At 33.1% G+C, this 17,480-nt stretch overlaps 1 protein-coding gene across 3 annotated transcripts in view; it reads right to left on the minus strand.

The window, feature by feature from the left end:
- Nucleotides 1–1,161, minus strand: part of LOC18604539 — a 1,851-nt gene extending 690 nt beyond the window's left edge. The window contains exons 1-3 of one of the 3 annotated variants that reach the window (XM_018118560.1): nucleotides 1,048–1,161; nucleotides 829–935; nucleotides 30–112 (exon numbers count right to left, since the gene is read on the minus strand). In XM_018118560.1, coding sequence (XP_017974049.1) covers nucleotides 30–112; nucleotides 829–935; nucleotides 1,048–1,096 — 239 coding nt within the window. In that variant the 5' untranslated portion in view covers nucleotides 1,097–1,161. Of the gene's footprint in view, nucleotides 1–29; nucleotides 113–828; nucleotides 947–1,047 lie in introns of all 3 variants that reach the window. The other 2 variants (XM_018118561.1, XM_018118562.1) reach the window with 2 other exon arrangements.

Consider the following 17,480-nt stretch of genomic DNA (forward strand, 5'->3'; position numbering starts at 1 on the left):
GAGAGAGAGAGAGAGAGAGAGAGAGAGACCTGATCCCGCTCTTTGGCTTGGGTTCAACACGAAGAGGCAAGGGAGACAATGCAGGTGAGGAATCTGCTAAACTTGCAGCTTTGTGTCAATTGGTTAAGAAAATGCAAGAACCATGTACCATCAAGGGGAAAGGCTTCTGGGTACTAACTTGGATAATAGAGCTTAAAAGCATGAGAGCAAAGCATTCAAAAAAATGGAAAGCAATGCTTAGAATACTAATAGTCACTAGAGGTATCAACATTTTTATTCCCCTTGTCTTCCAAAGTTATACTTGGAATTGGAAAGATAAGAAAGTTAAATGGACATAAAATCAAGAAAAAGACAATTCCTTTAAGCCCAGGGATACGCTGTATGGTTGCAACAAAATGAAAGAAGCAAATCAGAGTGGCAAATCTAATAGATATGAGAAACACCATAACCAACAAAATAACTTTTTCTTTTTACAATCATAAGCTCTTGATAAATAAAAGTGTCAGTGATGAACCTAAAAATTTACTTCAGTATCTAATACTTTAAAACAAAATCATGCTTGTCCAATGTATATTACCATCTACCAAGTTGCACAAAATGTTATAAACAAAACAAAAAGCAAGCGGCAGCAGCAGGCAGCAAAGTGAAAGCAATGCAATATCAGACAAGAAATGAATGCTCTAAAAGCACATGGCAGTGGATTCAATGAACTGTTTCAACATAAAAAAAAAGCTCAAAATGTACATGCCAGGCCCAAAGAAGAATCACAAATCATATTGACACTAGCATATTTCTGAAATTGTTTATTTAGCTGAACATAAAGGATATCTTGAAAGCAGCAAATGCTCGTTTCTCAGTGCGGCGCAGGAGGCGTTCAGCATCCTCCTCAGCTTCCATCTGCTCCTTGAGATATAGCAAATCATCACTGTCCAAGGCTGCATAAATACTACATAACAATATATAGGTTTACCAAAAACAAAAAAGAATAAAATAAAATAAAAAGAGCATTGAGGCCCCAAGGTGTAAGGGAAGAGAGATAAGGGGTACCGCCTCGCCCATGAAGGTAGCCTCCACGCTCTCCAGCAACCTCTTGCATCTGCTTGTATCAAAAACCCAATGGGAGAAGCCAAGTTCCCTGCCAGGGCATGTTATCAGAAAACTACATTCAAATTTTGTATTTGCAGCACTGAATTGATGCTAGCCAGATTCATTAGGCACAACTAACTACTAAAATTAGCGCAAAAAGCATCAACCCTTGCACTTCTTGTTCCACCATTGTCATCGATATGATGATAGACCATGGCACAGCTCTGGAAGTGAAAACAATAAGCGTGAAGGAGTGTATGGTTTAGGCCTTGAGGAAGGTGGTTTCTTCCTTTTGGAACAAAAGGGAGGGATGTTGTGCAGGCTGTTGCTGTTATATTGGTCAATTTGTGTTACTGTTATGTACAACTTTCTCTTTTACTTTATTTTTATGATAATTGAACTATAGGGTGGAATTAGCAGTAAATAGAGACACAAAACAAAGAACTAAGCAAAGTGGTGAACATTCAGGCTCCATTCTTTTGCAAAAATAGACTTCAAGAAAATGAAAATTTTATTTAAGGCATCTTAAAAAAATTGTCAAATTACAAAGTTTTATTATTTAGGAAAATAATTAATGATAGAAATTAATAAAAAAATTTAGAAATCATTTGTAAAACTTATCATAAAAGAATTCCAACCCATAAAATAATAACCATGTACAAAATTTTGAATCATCAACATTTAATATGAAATTTATTAATGAGCCATCTTCAAAACTCTTTATCCTAAATCTCAATCCTAATAATAATAATAATAATAATACCTCTATAATTTTGCTTAACACCAAATGAATTATCATCAAATCATCAAGCCCATAATCTCGCATGAAAATCTGCTAATGCCACACAAATCATGCCTTTTCTACTATCATCAACAAAGCCAACTCAAGCAAAATTTTCAAACAAATTAATCAAGGCCTACACAAAAATCAGAAAATTAGAGGTTAAGAAATAAAAGCCAAAAAAAAACCACATAAAGATTAAAATTGGAGCACCAAATCTTGAAAAAGAAAATAGAAAGTAGTTGACAGTGATAAGTTGCAACTTGTCAAGCATAGCAGCTGGGAAACACTACAACAAGTGGTCTGTTCTTTGTGGAAGATTAAGGAAAGAGAGTAATGGAAGAGGGTGAAGGGGAAGAAATAAAAGGAAAAGGAACGCAAGGTTGCAGGCAGAGTAAACAAATGATGACGAAGGGAAGGGAGGCCTGTTGCTGACAGCGGAAAAGGGAGGAGATGGTGGGTTGCTGGTAATGGGAGGGTTTGTGTTATGAGGGTCTGGGTGTTGTGGACCTTTAATGATATGAAGAGATTGGGTGATTTTTTCTCCTTTCTGAATTATTTTCCCAAAAGGAAAATGAAGAGAGCTTCCCCAAATCTCTTAAGATTTTCAGTTGACCAGAAATCTTATTTAGACTGAGCATTTAATTTTCTTCCAGGAAATGAAGAAAATGGTTTCGAGAAGTCATTTTCAGCAAAACAAAGAGAGCCTGAAAATCTTATAATTAGCTTCAATGATCTCTATGTTGAAGGATGAGAACTGGGAGATGAATCATGCACATCTCTCTATCTCTGTGTGCATTTTCAAAGGTTCCAACTTTTTGTTTGAAATATTTATAACAGACCCCAAGTGAAGTCATAACCATCACGTAGACATATGCAGCTTTGTTAGACAAACGCTGTTACATATTAATTCAGAAGTAAGTGATCCAACGGTTATTGCCCACAACCCAATGTGTCCTCACAGGTATTCTGCCGGTCAACAATTTCCCCATGGACAAGAAGGGCTGTTTTAGTGAGGTAAGGGAGGCTAGAAGTGTGGATTGCACGAAAACAAACTCTATAACAAATATATATATATATATATATATATATATATATATATAATATAATATCATATCATATAATANTGTCAAGAATCATTCAAATAATATTCAAGCAAATTAGGATCATTTTGTCATAATCAAAACTATAAACATTTTAAAGCTAGCATCTGTGTCAATATTCTAATTGCTTTATGTTGTGTTTTAAGTATTGGAGCTTTCATAAGCAAATTATGATCATTTTGTCATAATCAAAACTATAAACATTTTAAAGCTAGCATCTGTGTTAATATTTTAATTACTTTATGTTGTGTTTTAAGTATTGGAGCTTTCATAAATTAACTCTAGATCCTCGATCTAGTTTAGCAAAGTAACTAAACGCAAATTACAAATTACAAGATGCCTCAAATTATCAAGTTGTATTCTATAAAACCCTCAACCTTTAACTAATGAATTAAAAGGTTGTAAAAGTGGTGGACTAAACAAAATCGGACATAAAAAGAAAGGGAGATCAAGTGAGAAAGAGTTGGAAAGAGAGAAAAAGAAAAGAAAAAATACTCAAATAAGTCTTTAAACTATTCAAATAAACTCTTTTTCTTTTATTACTTTCAATTAAACCCTTATACTTTTATTTGGGTCAAATAAGTTCTTATTCTTTTATTGCATTTAATCAAGCCCCTATACTTTTGAGTCAAATAAGCTCTTACAACTAATAGTTAATTAATTGTCATTAGTCAAAATGTCTTTTATCATTTTATATCCACACGACACTGACATGGAATTAATGTAGATAGCGAAAAATGTCACATGGTCATATTATTATGCCAAATTAGTATTTCATTGCATCATTAATTATGATATATTAACATATCACATTATCATCAATTAGGATATGTTAACCTACCATATCAATGCGATGCAACATGGAATAGGAAATGAGATTTTGATTAAGTCAATCATTAGTTATAAGGATTTATTTGATTCAAAATAAAAAAAAAAGCTTATTTGACTAAAAATAAAAGTAAAAAAACTTGATTAAACTTAATAAAAATATAAAAGTTTATTTGAATTTTTAAAAATAATTTAGAGACCTTTTTAGATTTATGCCAAAAAAAACAATTGAGATGAAATTTGATAGTGAAATTATTATTTTTATCTTTTATATATTTTTTAAAAAATTATTAAAATTTATTTTTATAATAAGATGGTTTCATTTGACAATATGGTAATATATAAAATAATTATACACTACTAATATATCAAATATAAACTTTAAAACAAAACCCTAGTGGCATGCTTGGTTGAAGAAAATGGAATAATCATTCCCCTTTTATTCTTATTTTGAGATAAAGCTACATTTGATTCAATGGAATAACTATTTCTCATAATGGCCATTCTTGGAGGAGTTTAAATAGCCATTACCAAGACCCTCCTTGGTAGTAGCTATTCCAAGTTTTTGGAAATAAGAAAAAAAGTTGATTTGACAAAAATATTTCTTTACAATTTCAAAAATTACTTTATAAAATAACACTAAACCCATTCTTTTTTCTCTCCCTTCTTCACTCCTTTTCTCTCTAAAGCAATTCCATTTTTGGAGCTTCCGGTTACTGCTGCCTCTCTCTACTTTACCAAAATACCCTTTGCAAAGAATTTTTTACTTCATTTAAAAAAAAAAAAGCGGAAAATGGAAATATTTAAATATCATTTAATATATTTATATTATTTAATTATAATAAAAAGGTTAATTATCTTCTAATGACAAAATATTATTAATTATAATAAAAATATGTTTGTATTTTTGGTGAAAATATTATTTAATTATAGTAAAAGTTATTTTGATTTTATTACTTAGAATATTTTTATCCTTTAACAAAATAAATTCTCTAATTTTAATAGAGAGTATTCTTTCTCATCATAGTATTTTTGTTTTTTAATTAAAAAATCTTTGAATTTTAATAAAGGGTATTTTTATCATTTACCCATTATTCTTTAACTATTTTTAAAATTATTCCTGCTAACCAAACAATGGAATAAGCAATAATAGCAATTTCTATCTTATTCCATTCTCATGAACCAATGTACAAAATAGTTATTTTTTCCCTATTCTATTTTCTTAAAATGACTATTTTATTCCCATTTTATTCCTTTCAGTGAACCAAGCATGCTGTAAGAGATTAAAAATCTGTTAAGAGAATAAAGAAGAGATAGGGCTAGCTTTGGGGTAAAACCACCAAAGCAAGAGCTTTAAACCCCAAATTTTCATAAACTCCATAATTCTATAATAATATAATTAATTATATTAAAAAGATACAAAAATTAAGATAATTAATAAATATCTACTTATTCTCTCATGTCAAATAAATATCTATTTTCTCTCATTTCCATTTCTCTATTAATTCTCAACTATTTATCTCATTTTCCATTAAAAATATGTAAAAGTCAAAATAATTAACAAAATGAGGTATTCTCTTACTTTCCTAGTTATGTGCTTGATAAATCTCAAATTTTATCACTTTTCAATTCCCACAATACTATTAATTCTCAACTCCTATTCCCAATCAACTAAGGATAATATATATTTAATGATCTCCACTCGTTATTTTTTTCTATATATAAAACTAATTGTTTTCAATTTATAATATTTACTTATGAATTTTCTTTGCTCATTTGCTCTTTCTTTCTTTTAACTTCAATAATAATAAAAAAAACCTTCTTTTCTTAACTTCAATAAAAAAAGCTTCATTTGAATATTTAGTTTTAAACTTTTAAGGTTATTTAGCTAGCCCTAAGAAAACAGAAGGCATGATAGGTGATTACATTCTAGACAGTAAACAACATTGAAGGCTTGTACTTCATCTAAAGTCTTGGAGAATATGACAAATAAGTTTAACAAGGTAAATTTTTTGTTTTAATTTATCTTAATATTTTTTATTTTATAATTTATCAAGTTGGTTAATGTAGTTTTAATCATTTGTAAATAATAGTTTTATACATGTTAGTAAGGAAGCAATTTTGTCACTTTGTAATTAAGTATACAAGGTAAGGTAAATACACATAGCTCTCTCTCTCTCTCTCTATATGTATATATATATATATATATACTTTGCGGCTGTAACAAACCAATGGAATGGAATATTAGAAACACAAAATTTCAAAATTTATTCCTTGATTCTCTCTCACTTGTTTGGTTCTTTCTCTCACCCAAGCTTTCATGGCTTTTCATAGTAAGAGCATGGTGCAGTATCTATTTTTTAGGCCTTTCCATATTAGCTCTTAACTAAGTACAACTCTGAGTGAAATTTGGAAAACTCTTTTTTTCAAAACTTCATTCCACTTTGGCTAGAGATTTATATAAGTTATTGCTTATCAAAGACGTAAATAGGATATGTCCTTTTCACTTAAGGTGATGAATCCTCCTTTACTGCTCATTTTCCTTCATATGTCTCATGCTATACCCAAGGACCATCACTTTGGGCATCTACAATTAGCACCTTGTATAATAGTATCAAAGTATGGAAATCCTCATGCAAGACAACCTAGTGTCACAAGTTGAGGGATCACTTACACAATCGTCACGTGACGATATATTCCATAAACACTAGAGTGAAATACCAAATGGAATCTTCATAGTGGGTTATGTTCATAGAACTTGTTCTAAGAAAAAGCACCTTCATTCTAGTTCTAGTATCCTTATACTTCAACCTATGAGATCGATTACTTACTTCTTAAGTCAAGAATATAGAATGTACTAGTCTCTAAGAATCATTGATATCTAGTCTCAATGATACATTGACTAGGAACAATTTAGACATTATACTTTGATGTATAAATATCTCATAATTGTAACACTTTACAATTTCCTTGCAAGTGTCACAGCCCAATTTTCGGGCCATAACCGGTGCATGGGCCCAATGTGTTGGTCCCAATAATATGTGCTAGAGGGGGGTGAAGAGCACAATTTGGCTCTTTCAAATATTGTCTCAAAGTCTAGACAAGTGTGAGACAAATGAAGAAAAGAAAATGAAACAAAAACAAAGTAAAAAGATAGCAGAATTTAGAGTGGTTCAGTCTAAGACCTACATCCACTACCTTGATTATCCAACCAAGGATTTTCCCAACAAATCCACTAAGAATTGGTGAAATTCACAAGCTTTCACCAAGCTTTACAATGGCTTTTCAAGGCTCAGTCAAAACCTTTTACACTAGTTTTTCACAAGCTAAACTAAAACCCAAAGTGGTTTTCCAAGGCTCAACCACAACCTACAACAATCAAGCTATCCCAAGCTTGAATAACCCCTTAGAGTGACTTCCTTCCTCTAAGAATACAAGAAGAGTAGTAAAAGAAAGTACCTATGATCACTGGTTGATCTAATTGGTACAAGATTGAGTGCAAAATACAAATGCAAAGAGTAGGCGTTCAAGTGCATACAAGTGTAGTGAAGATTTTCTAATTTTTTTTAACTTTCTATAGCTCAAATCTCATTCAAGGCTTCTAAAAAACTTGTTTCTAATTGTTGGAAGACCCTTTTATACTTGGAGATGCAACTCTGATGGCAGTTTGGCAGTTTTATGCTCGTTGAAAATAGTTGAGGATGAGTTCTAGCCGTTAATCTGTCTTGTAGTGCTCTAGTTCAATTTGTAGACAGAGAGCTCTTAATCGACTAACTTGGTTGACTAAGTTGGTTCTGTTTCAAGTTGCAGATTCTGGCAGAGAGCACTTAGTCGACTGACTTAGTCAACTAAGTTAGTTTTATTTCTCAAACTCTTCATCTCGCCATTCCTCCAATTTGAAACTTGGTCAACCAACATTCTTCCTTGTTTCACCAATAGGCTTCCTCCTTATTAGACAGTTACATCTTGTTATTTTTATCCATTTTTTTCTTTTGATATACTCTTTGAAGAGTTAAATAATTAATTTCATATATTAATTTTCCTGCACACTCAAGTAAAGATATTAGACACAAATAAATGGGAATATTTTATTATCATCAAAAACTAATGGAGCCAACAATCTCCCCCTTTTTTATGATGACAAAACATTCCTTGATTAACAGCGTAATGTCTTTTTACTCTTTTTAGTTTTCTACAGAAAATGAGAATTGCTCCCCCTAAGTATGCTCCCCCTTAGTGTGTGCATATTTTGCTTACTTTATTCCAGCAAATTTTATTCTTGTCATATTGAGAGAATGACATTGTACACTTAGATTATATATGTGTATATACATGTGCAAAAATTTAGAATGATTTACAGCAATGAATGTTGACAGATTTTTCATAAAAAATTCAGTAGAGTTCTATCAACAGCATACAGTCATCAGATTTTATCTATTCCCTTCATAATTCAATTGACATTCTATACACAACATCTATATCATTTATAAACAGAATTTATTTTTAATGCCATATTGAAAATCATTTATTAACGTGTAAATCAATATCAGCATAACATCAGCAGATTTTGTTCATGATAGTAAAAATACTAAGATATCAAAATATCAGCAGACTTCATTTTGTAGTAGTTAGACAACATAGACATATTAGCATTCACATTTCACACACAACCATATAAACAACAAAATTCAACTAAAGTGTTCAAGTGCCATCATGGCACAAATAGTAGTTAATCAAAAAATATTTTGAAATTGCCCCCGGACTATTTTGCTTCTTATCTCCTATTTTTCTAAGTTCATACTCCTGGTTCTGCTTTCTTTTCTTTCCTAGGTTCTTGGTTCCTCCACCCTAACATTTTTTTTAAAATTTATTCATTGGTTCCTGCACCTTTGGTTCTGGCATTCTACTCCCTCTTTTTGTCAACATCAAAGGAAATGGCTTCTATTCATCTAATGTGTCAAAGGGTGAGGATTCAGTGCCATAAAAACGGTTTAGAGGAAAAGGAGAGGGCTCTTGGAGAGGTGATGACTTTCTAGGGGAAGGTTTTGGTGAGGACTTGTTTGAGACAAGGATTGGACTATGAGGAGAAGAGGCTTAAACTAGTCTGGATCTCTCTGCCAACTTGAAAGACTTTCTTCTCTTGAGAAAAGCTGTCTTAATGGCCATAGTCTTCTTTCCTTTGGTTGGTAGTTTTGCCTTAGTTGATGGTGCTGCAATGGCTTTTTCTTTCTCGAATTTTGCCTTTACTTTGGGAGCTGATGTAGGTTTCTTTCCTTTTCCTACATCTCCACCATATTTTTGAGTTTCTGTTCTGGTAGTGTCTTTTTCAGCTTGTCCCTCCTTAACCATTTGGTGGAAGACATCGATAATGGAAACTTCCTCTGAATTTGGAGGAGAGGCCTAGTATTTCTCTATTTCTGAACCAACCACTTTAGTCCCTTGTTTTGATTCATTTTTGCTTTGAAGTTTAGGAAAGAGTGTCTTGGCTAGCTAATCATCCCCTTAGTGAAAGTCTTTAGTCTACAGAACAGAACTGACAAATTTGTAAGTGGAACCTTCAGCTTGAATTCCATAACTTCCAACATGAGGAGCAGATTTTTCTGCTGGCTTAGCTAAACCTTCAGCACCTTTCTATGCTGGTGCAGTGCTAGATGTTACAGAGTTGTCTGGAGCCACAGGTTCAGATGGCATGTTTTCCTTCTCTTTCAGCTTGTTTTCTAACTCAGTGATTTTTTCTTCAATTTTCTATAGCTTTTCTCCTTGGTCAGTCAACTTTCCATCGATCCTCATGAGCAAATTAAAAATTACTTCATTTGAGAATCTAGAAGAGGCTCCTTTAGGTTGAGTAGGTAGGTTATGTTCTTTTCTTGGACCAATCTTGGGGGTCTTAATGAACCTTTCCCCATTGAGCATATACCTCATTTTAACCAAGCTCCCATAATAAATAACTTGATCTCTGGTTTTTACAAAGTCCATATCATACCTCTTTGCCCATATTTCCTTCTTCTATGCAAGGGATGTAATGACATTCCCATACGACAGATTAACTTTATCAAGTTTGTAGGCACTTCTCATTTTTTCAATCATGTATCTTCCCAGATTTAGAGATACCCCGTTGAAGGCATGTTCCATCAGCTAAAGGTCTTGGAGGCTGATGTAGCTAAGGCTTCCACTTTTACCCTAAATGTTTGCTGCTATAAAATAGTGTAAAATCCTAATCTGAGGGCTGAATATCAGACTTGAATTGCTCTTTGAAGAATATTTTTCCTTCCTCCCGGTGATGATTTCCCACAATGAGGATGGATCATATTTTTCAAGGAACTCATGCTCACCTTCTTTACATTCTATTCTCAATAGGTTTCCTAAATCTTCAGCAGTCACAACAAATTCTTTTCCATTCAAATATACATTCAAACCATCTTCGACATAATCATTAGAATCTACTAATTCCTTTCCTTTCAAAGCAATGCCAGAATAGAACTCTTTGACCAAACTTACACTATTAGACCTATTCTTAAAGGTGTTGTAACCTTTTCGTTTCAGTTCATCAAAGTACTTAGATAAACTAGTCTGGAATTCTACATTTTCATCAAAACTCTTTTAATCAATAAATTTGCCACAAGAGATTGGTGCATTCTCAATATTTTTGAACCTATATTCATGCAATTTATTCTTGAACTTTGAAGAAGAAGAACTAGTATCTTTATGGAGTGAGGATTTTGTATATTTCTTTTTGTCAGTTTTTTGCTTCTCTTCTCTTAGCTTCTCGGATATTTCTTTCACTGAAGCAAGCATGATTTTTCATTTCTTTTTCAGACTTTCCGTTCCTGTTCCTTCCTCTATTGGCCTTTTCCCTTTCTTCTTTTTTGATATCTCTTTACTTTGAGATGTTCTAGCCATTTTGATTCTAGAAATTTTTGACCAAAGTTTTTTTTTTTAATGGTGAGGGTTTGAGTCAATTTCAAAGGCAACGAGTTTCAAGGGAGAGAAAAGGAGAGGTTGTCAGTAGTTATTTCTTAGAAAAACTGCTCACCTTCCGTTAAGTACTGCCCTACTTTATTTCTTCATAATTTTAAAATTCCCTCTAAAATTTTGGTTATTTACCTTTGGCAGTTTTTCTTCATTCTTTTTGCACCCGGTAAACCCAATTTTTACCTCATTTTACTCCTCTTTGTCTAAACTGACTGAGTCTTACTATTTAATGCCGTCAGACCACTCTTAGTTGACTAAGATTTCCTTAGTCGACTGAATGCACTCTGTTTTCTATGTGAGAGCCAAAGGTTTTCCTATAATTCCTTCATACTAATCATCCCTAAATTTCTTCTAATCTCACAGAATCTATCTTCATTCAGAGGTTTGGTAAAAATGTCTGCTAATTGATGTAAAGTGTTCACAAATTCTATCTTAATATCATTTTTCACTACATGGTTTCTAATAAAATGGTGTCTAATTTTAATGTGCTTTTTCCTAGAGTGCTGCACAGGGTTTTTTGATATATTGATTACACTTTTGTTATCACAGTATATTGGTACGTTATGCATAGTTATTCCATAGTCTTTTAATTGTTGCTTGATCCAAATAAGTTGTGCACAGCAGCTACCTAGTGATATATACTCTGCTTCGGCTGTTGACAAAGCTACTGAATTTTGCTTCTTGCTCGACCAAGACACAAGCATGCTTCCTAAAAATTGGCATGATCCACTAGTGCTTTTCCTATCAGTTCTGCTGCCAGCAAAGTCAGCATCTGAATATCCAACTAAGCTAAGAGTTGAGTCTCTAGAGTACCATATTCCTAGTCCTTGAGTGTCTATGAGGTATCTAAAAATTCTCTTAATAGCTGTTAGGTGTGATTCTTTAGGCTGTGACTGAAATCTAGCACACAAGCACACATTAAACTGAATATTTGGTCTACTTGCTGTTAAGTAGAGAAGAGAGTCGATCATACCTCTATAGAGCTTTTGATCTACATCCTTACCTATTTCATCAAAGTCGAGTTTGGTGGATGGATTCATTAGTGTGGAAATTGATTTCAGCTTCAGCATATCGAATTTCTTGAGCATATCTTGAGTGTATCTTTCTTGGTTGATGAAGATTCCTTCCTCACTTTGTTTAATTTGAAGACCAAGGATGTACTTCAACTCTCCCATCATGCTCATCTCAAATTCACCCTGCATTTCCTTAGCAAAGTTTTTGCATAAAGCCTCATTAGTTGCACCAAATACAATGTCATCCACATATATTTGCACAACAATTAAAGCATTTAGATATCTCTTAATGAACAATGTAGTATCGATGTTGCCTCTATCATACCCTTTTTCAACTAGAAATTTTGAAAGCCTCTCATACCAAGCTCTAAGAGCTTGTTTCAATCCATACAAGGCTTTATGAAGTTTGAAAACATGATCAGATTTTTCAAAGTCTTCAAAACCAGGTGGTTGTTCTACATATACTTCCTTTTGAATTAATCCATTTAAAAATGTTTTTTTTACATCCATTTGGAATAGTTTAAAATTCATGAAACATGCAAAAGCTAGCAACAACCTTATGGCTTCAATCCTAGCAACGGGAGCAAAGGTTTCATCATAATCTATTCCTTCCTCTTGGTTGTATCCTTTTGCTACTAGCTTAGCTTTATTTCTAAGTAAATTTCCTTGCTCATCTACCTTATTTCTAAATACCCATTTTGTACCAACAATAAGGTGATTTGAAGGTCTAGGTACCAATGACCATACACAATTCCTTGTGAATTGATCAAGTTCTTCTTCCATGGCCATTATCCAACTTTCCTCTTTTTCAGCTTCTTCAAAGTTTTTAGGTTCAATTTGAGATATAAAAGTTGAAAACTCACAAGTTTCTCTAGTAGCTTTCCTAGTTCTAACTCCTTGTGAAATGTCACCTATTATTTGGTCTTGTGGGTGATCTCTTACAAATCTCCAACTCCTTGGTAGATCATCATGTTGATTTTTTGCTTTTTGTAGATTTTCTAGAGGTGGAGTTTCATTTTCTCTCCTAGGTGAGCTTTCTTCATTATTTTTGTTGTTCTCTAAGCTCATTTCTTGCATTTGTTTTTCTAGAGTTTCTACATCATCATCATCATCATGAACTTCTTTTTGTACAACATTTGACTCATCAAAAACTACATGGATTGATTCTTCAATAGTTAAGGTCCTTTTGTTAAAAAAATCCTATAGGCCTATGAGTTTAATGCATATCCTAAAAATATTGCTTCATTACTCTTTGCATCAAACTTCCCTAAGGACTATTTTTCGTTGTTCAATATAAAGCACTTACAACCAAAACTTCTAAGGTGAGAAATATTTGGTTTCCTACCCTTATAAAGTTCATATGGTGTCTTATATATCATGGGTCTTATTGAGACTCTATTAAGTATATAAGCTGCTATGTTCACTGTCTCAGCCCAAAAATATTTTGGTAGGTTATTCTCATATAGCATAGTCCTAGCCATTTCTTTTAGGGTTCAGTTTTTCCTCTCTACAACTCCATTTTGCTGGGGTGTTCTAGGTGCAGAAATATTGTGATCCAGCCCCTTTTTATTGTAAAATTTTTCAAACTCATCATTTTCAAATTCTCCTCCATGATCACTCCTTATGCTAACTATGGCTAGTCCTTTTTCATTTTCTACTTTCTTACAATGACTTAAGAAAGCTGATAAAGCATCATTCTTATGAGCAAGAAAATAAACCCAAGTATATCTAGAATAGTCATCAACTGTTACAAAGCCATAAGATATTCCTCCTAAACTAGTTATGCTTATTGGACCAAATAGATCAATGTGTAATAATTCAAGAGGTCTAGATGTTGACACAATCTTTTTAGTCTTGAAGGATGTTCTAACTTGTTTTCCTAGTTAGCAAGCATCACATATTTTCTCATTTTCAAATTTTAAATCCGGCAGCCCAACAACTAAGTTCTTTCTAATCAATTTTGGCATAGTATGCAAGCTTACATGTTCTAATCTCCTATGCCGTAACTAGCTGTCATTTTCAGCATTTGCAACTAGACATATTTCATTACTTATATCAAGATCCTCAAGAAAAACAACATACATATTCTTCAATCTCTTTCCTATAAATGAGACTTTGTTTGTACCTATGTCTATTACTTCACACTTATTTGAATCAAACCATACTTTAAATCCTTTGTCACATAATTGACTAATACTCAATAAATTATGCTTTAAACCCTTCACCAATAACACATGACTAATTTGAGTTTGAGAGTTTTTACCAACCGCACCTATCCCATGAATTCTACTTTTTGAATCATCACCAAAGGATACGGTACCTCCCTTTCTTTTGTCCAACTGAGCAAATAACATTTCATCTCCAATCATATGTCGTAAGCAGCCACTGTCCATGTACCAAGGCTGTTTCTTCTTGAGTTGAGCTCTTGAACATGTCTCCTTTAAGTGCAGCTCAACCTACAAAACAAATTTTCAATTTCTCTTAATAGGTACCCATACTTTGATGGGTCCTTGGAGGTTAGTTTCAACATAGGATCCTTTTGGAACCCAAATTCTTCTTATTTTCTACATGCTTCTTTTTCTATAGTAGTCGTTGGATAAATGTCCAATTCTATCACAAATATAACATGTAAATGATGCATTAACAGAATTTTCTTTGAAGTAAGTGTCTCTTTTTGAAGTTTCATTTTTTAAACTTTTGAGTGCAACATTTTCTTCACTTACCTTTTGTAAGGCTTCAGTTTTGTTTTCCAACTCCAATTGTAGAGTTTCAAAATCTGTTTTTGAATGTTCCAATTTAATTTGCAGAAAATTTTTTTGTTCAAAAACAAAGTTGAAATCATGTTTTATCTTTTGCAAATCAGTCTCAAGAGATGCAGTTTTTCTTTTCAGGTTTTTATATTTTGAAACAAGTTTTTCAAACTCATTATAGAGAGATTCATATTCTTCTTGCAGTTCATCAATAGAAATATCACAAGGGGTTGAAGATACCTTGGATTCATCATCATCATCCCTTGCCATCAAACACAGGTTTGCTCTTTCTTTAGCTTTTTCTTTTTCAATATTTGATCTTGAAGTATCACCGTCTGACCATGTTGCAGCCACCTTTGCCTTCTTTGATTTTCTCTTTTTCTTTGGCCTTTCTTCATTTTGCATCTTTGTTTCTCCATGTAACTCTTCTAATTTTTGCCAAATTTTCTTGGCACTTTTGCACATGGACACTTTATCATATTCTCTATAATCAAGTGTACAAATGAGAGTGTGCTTGGCCTTAGAGTTGATTTGTGCTCTCCTCATTTCAGCTTTTGTCCATTTATTTCTATCCTTAGGAGTTTTCTTACCATTGACTGAATTTTTAATCATTGGAATGAAATGACCATTGGTAATGACATCCCACATCTCATAATCATAAGCTCTAACATAAGTTGACATTATAATACTCTAATATGAATAGTTAGAGTCATCAAATAGAGGTGGTCTGTTTGTTGATTGTCCCTCAACAACTATGGATTTTTGTTGAGCCATTTGAATCCTCCCAAAAGATGTTAAGCCTTAATAACAAGGAACTAGCTTTGATACCACTTGTTGGTCCCAATAATATGTGCTAGAGGGGGGTGAATATCACAATTTGGCTCTTTTAAATATTGTCTCAAAGTCTAGACAAGTATGAGACAAATGAAGAAAAGAAAAAGAAACAAAAACAGAGTAAAAAGACAGCATAATTTATAGTGGTTCGGTCCAAGACCTACATCCACTACCTTGATTATCCAACCAAGGATTTTCCCAACAAATCCACTAAGATCTGGTGAAATTCACAAGCTTTCACTAAAGCTTTACAATGGCTTTTCAAGACTCAGCCAAAACCTTTTACACTAGTTTTTCACGGGCTAAACTAAAACCCAAAGTGGTTTTTCCAAGGCTCAACCACAACCTACAACAATCAAGCTATCCCAAGCTTGAATCCCCTTAGAGTGACTTCCTCACTCTAAGAATACAAGAAGATTAGTAAAAAAAAGTACCTATAATCACTGGTTAATCTGATTGGTACAAGATTGAGTGCAAAATACAAATGCAAAGAATAGGGGTTCAAGTGTAGACAAGTGCAGTGAAGATTTTCTAGTTTTTTTAACTTTCTATAGCTCAAATCTCATTCAAGGCTTCTAAAAAACTTGTTTCTAATTGTTGGAAGACCCTTTTATACTTGGAGATACAACTCTGATGGTAGTTTGGCAGTTTTATGCCCGTTGGAAATAGTTGATGATGAGTTCTAGCGTTAATCTGTCTTGTAGTGCTCTGATTCAATTGGCAGACAGAGAGCTCTTAGTCGACTAACTTGGTTGACTAAGTTGGTTCTGTTTCAGGTTGCAATTTCTGGCAGAGAGCACTTAGTCAACTGACTTGGTTAACTAAGTTGGTTTTGTTTCTCAAACTCTTCTGCCCGCCATTCCTCCAATTTGAAACTTGGTCAACCAACATTCTTCCTTGTTTCACCAATACGATTCCTCCTTGTTAGATAGTTACATCTTGTTATTTTTATCCCTCTTTTTCTTTTGATATACTCTTTGAAGAGTTAAATAATTAATTTCATATATTAATTTTCCTGCACACTCAAGTAAAGATATTAGACACAAATAAATGGGAATGTTTTATTATCATCAAAAACTAATGGAGCTAACGCAATGGGCATAGCCCACTAAGCCCAAGCAACCCTCTTTATGTAATCCCGATTGTCATTTCAACAATCATTCCTAAAGTCACATTTCGTAATTCTTAATTATAAAAATATTCAGTGATATACTATGGCAATCAAATACTTACATTTAGATCATCCAAAATAATATCACCCATTGTCAATTCATAGTGACATCATCAATCAAAATATGTATATATTGTTTATACTATGAATCTTAGTGATTTACATCACGCATACACATACACAGGCAAAAGACTCTTGACTACCAGTGAGTGACTTTGGGTGAAGGTACAACTACTAAATTCCATGGTACCTACTAAAAAGACAAATATACGTGGACACCTCAATCTAGGTCCCAACTACCTCCGACTTTGAAAACATGAAGTTTAAAAGAGTGAGTATAAACCTACTGAGTGAACATAGGAAGGGAACAAGCAAACGATACAGAAAGTTGTAGAAAACATGATGCACTTATGTTAAAACAATGCAATTTAGCTTAATTTCTTGTAAAGCCCCTTAATTCAACCTTTGGTTATTTAATCCCTTAGAGTGAATGATCTATGATCAACAACAAAGTTGAAAGAGTGAAAACTATAGCAAACATCCAAGCAAGACAGAGAGTTTCTCGTTGCATTAAAAATCAATTTGGAAGCAATTAACAATTTCAACATACAACATTCAATGCAATCACATAATATTTTCTCTAACATTTCTATGGTATGCGTAAACATGTATACAACCACCGGCTCATTAGCTCATGTGCACTCCCACACCGCACATAGCTGGAATCATCATCCACCGGTCATCAGCTCATGTGCACTCCCACACCGCACATAGCTGGAATCACCCGTCATCACCAGTATGTGCACTCCCACACCACACACGCGGGGTTACAATTATCACACAATATTATCATTCAAAGCATAACATATATATATATATATATCATCAAAATGTAGGAACACATGGGTTCATCACATTACACATTTTACAACATAAAACGTT

The sequence above is a fragment of the Theobroma cacao genome, chromosome 3, assembly GCF_000208745.1.
Source record: "Theobroma cacao cultivar B97-61/B2 chromosome 3, Criollo_cocoa_genome_V2, whole genome shotgun sequence".
NCBI lineage: Eukaryota > Viridiplantae > Streptophyta > Magnoliopsida > Malvales > Malvaceae > Theobroma > Theobroma cacao.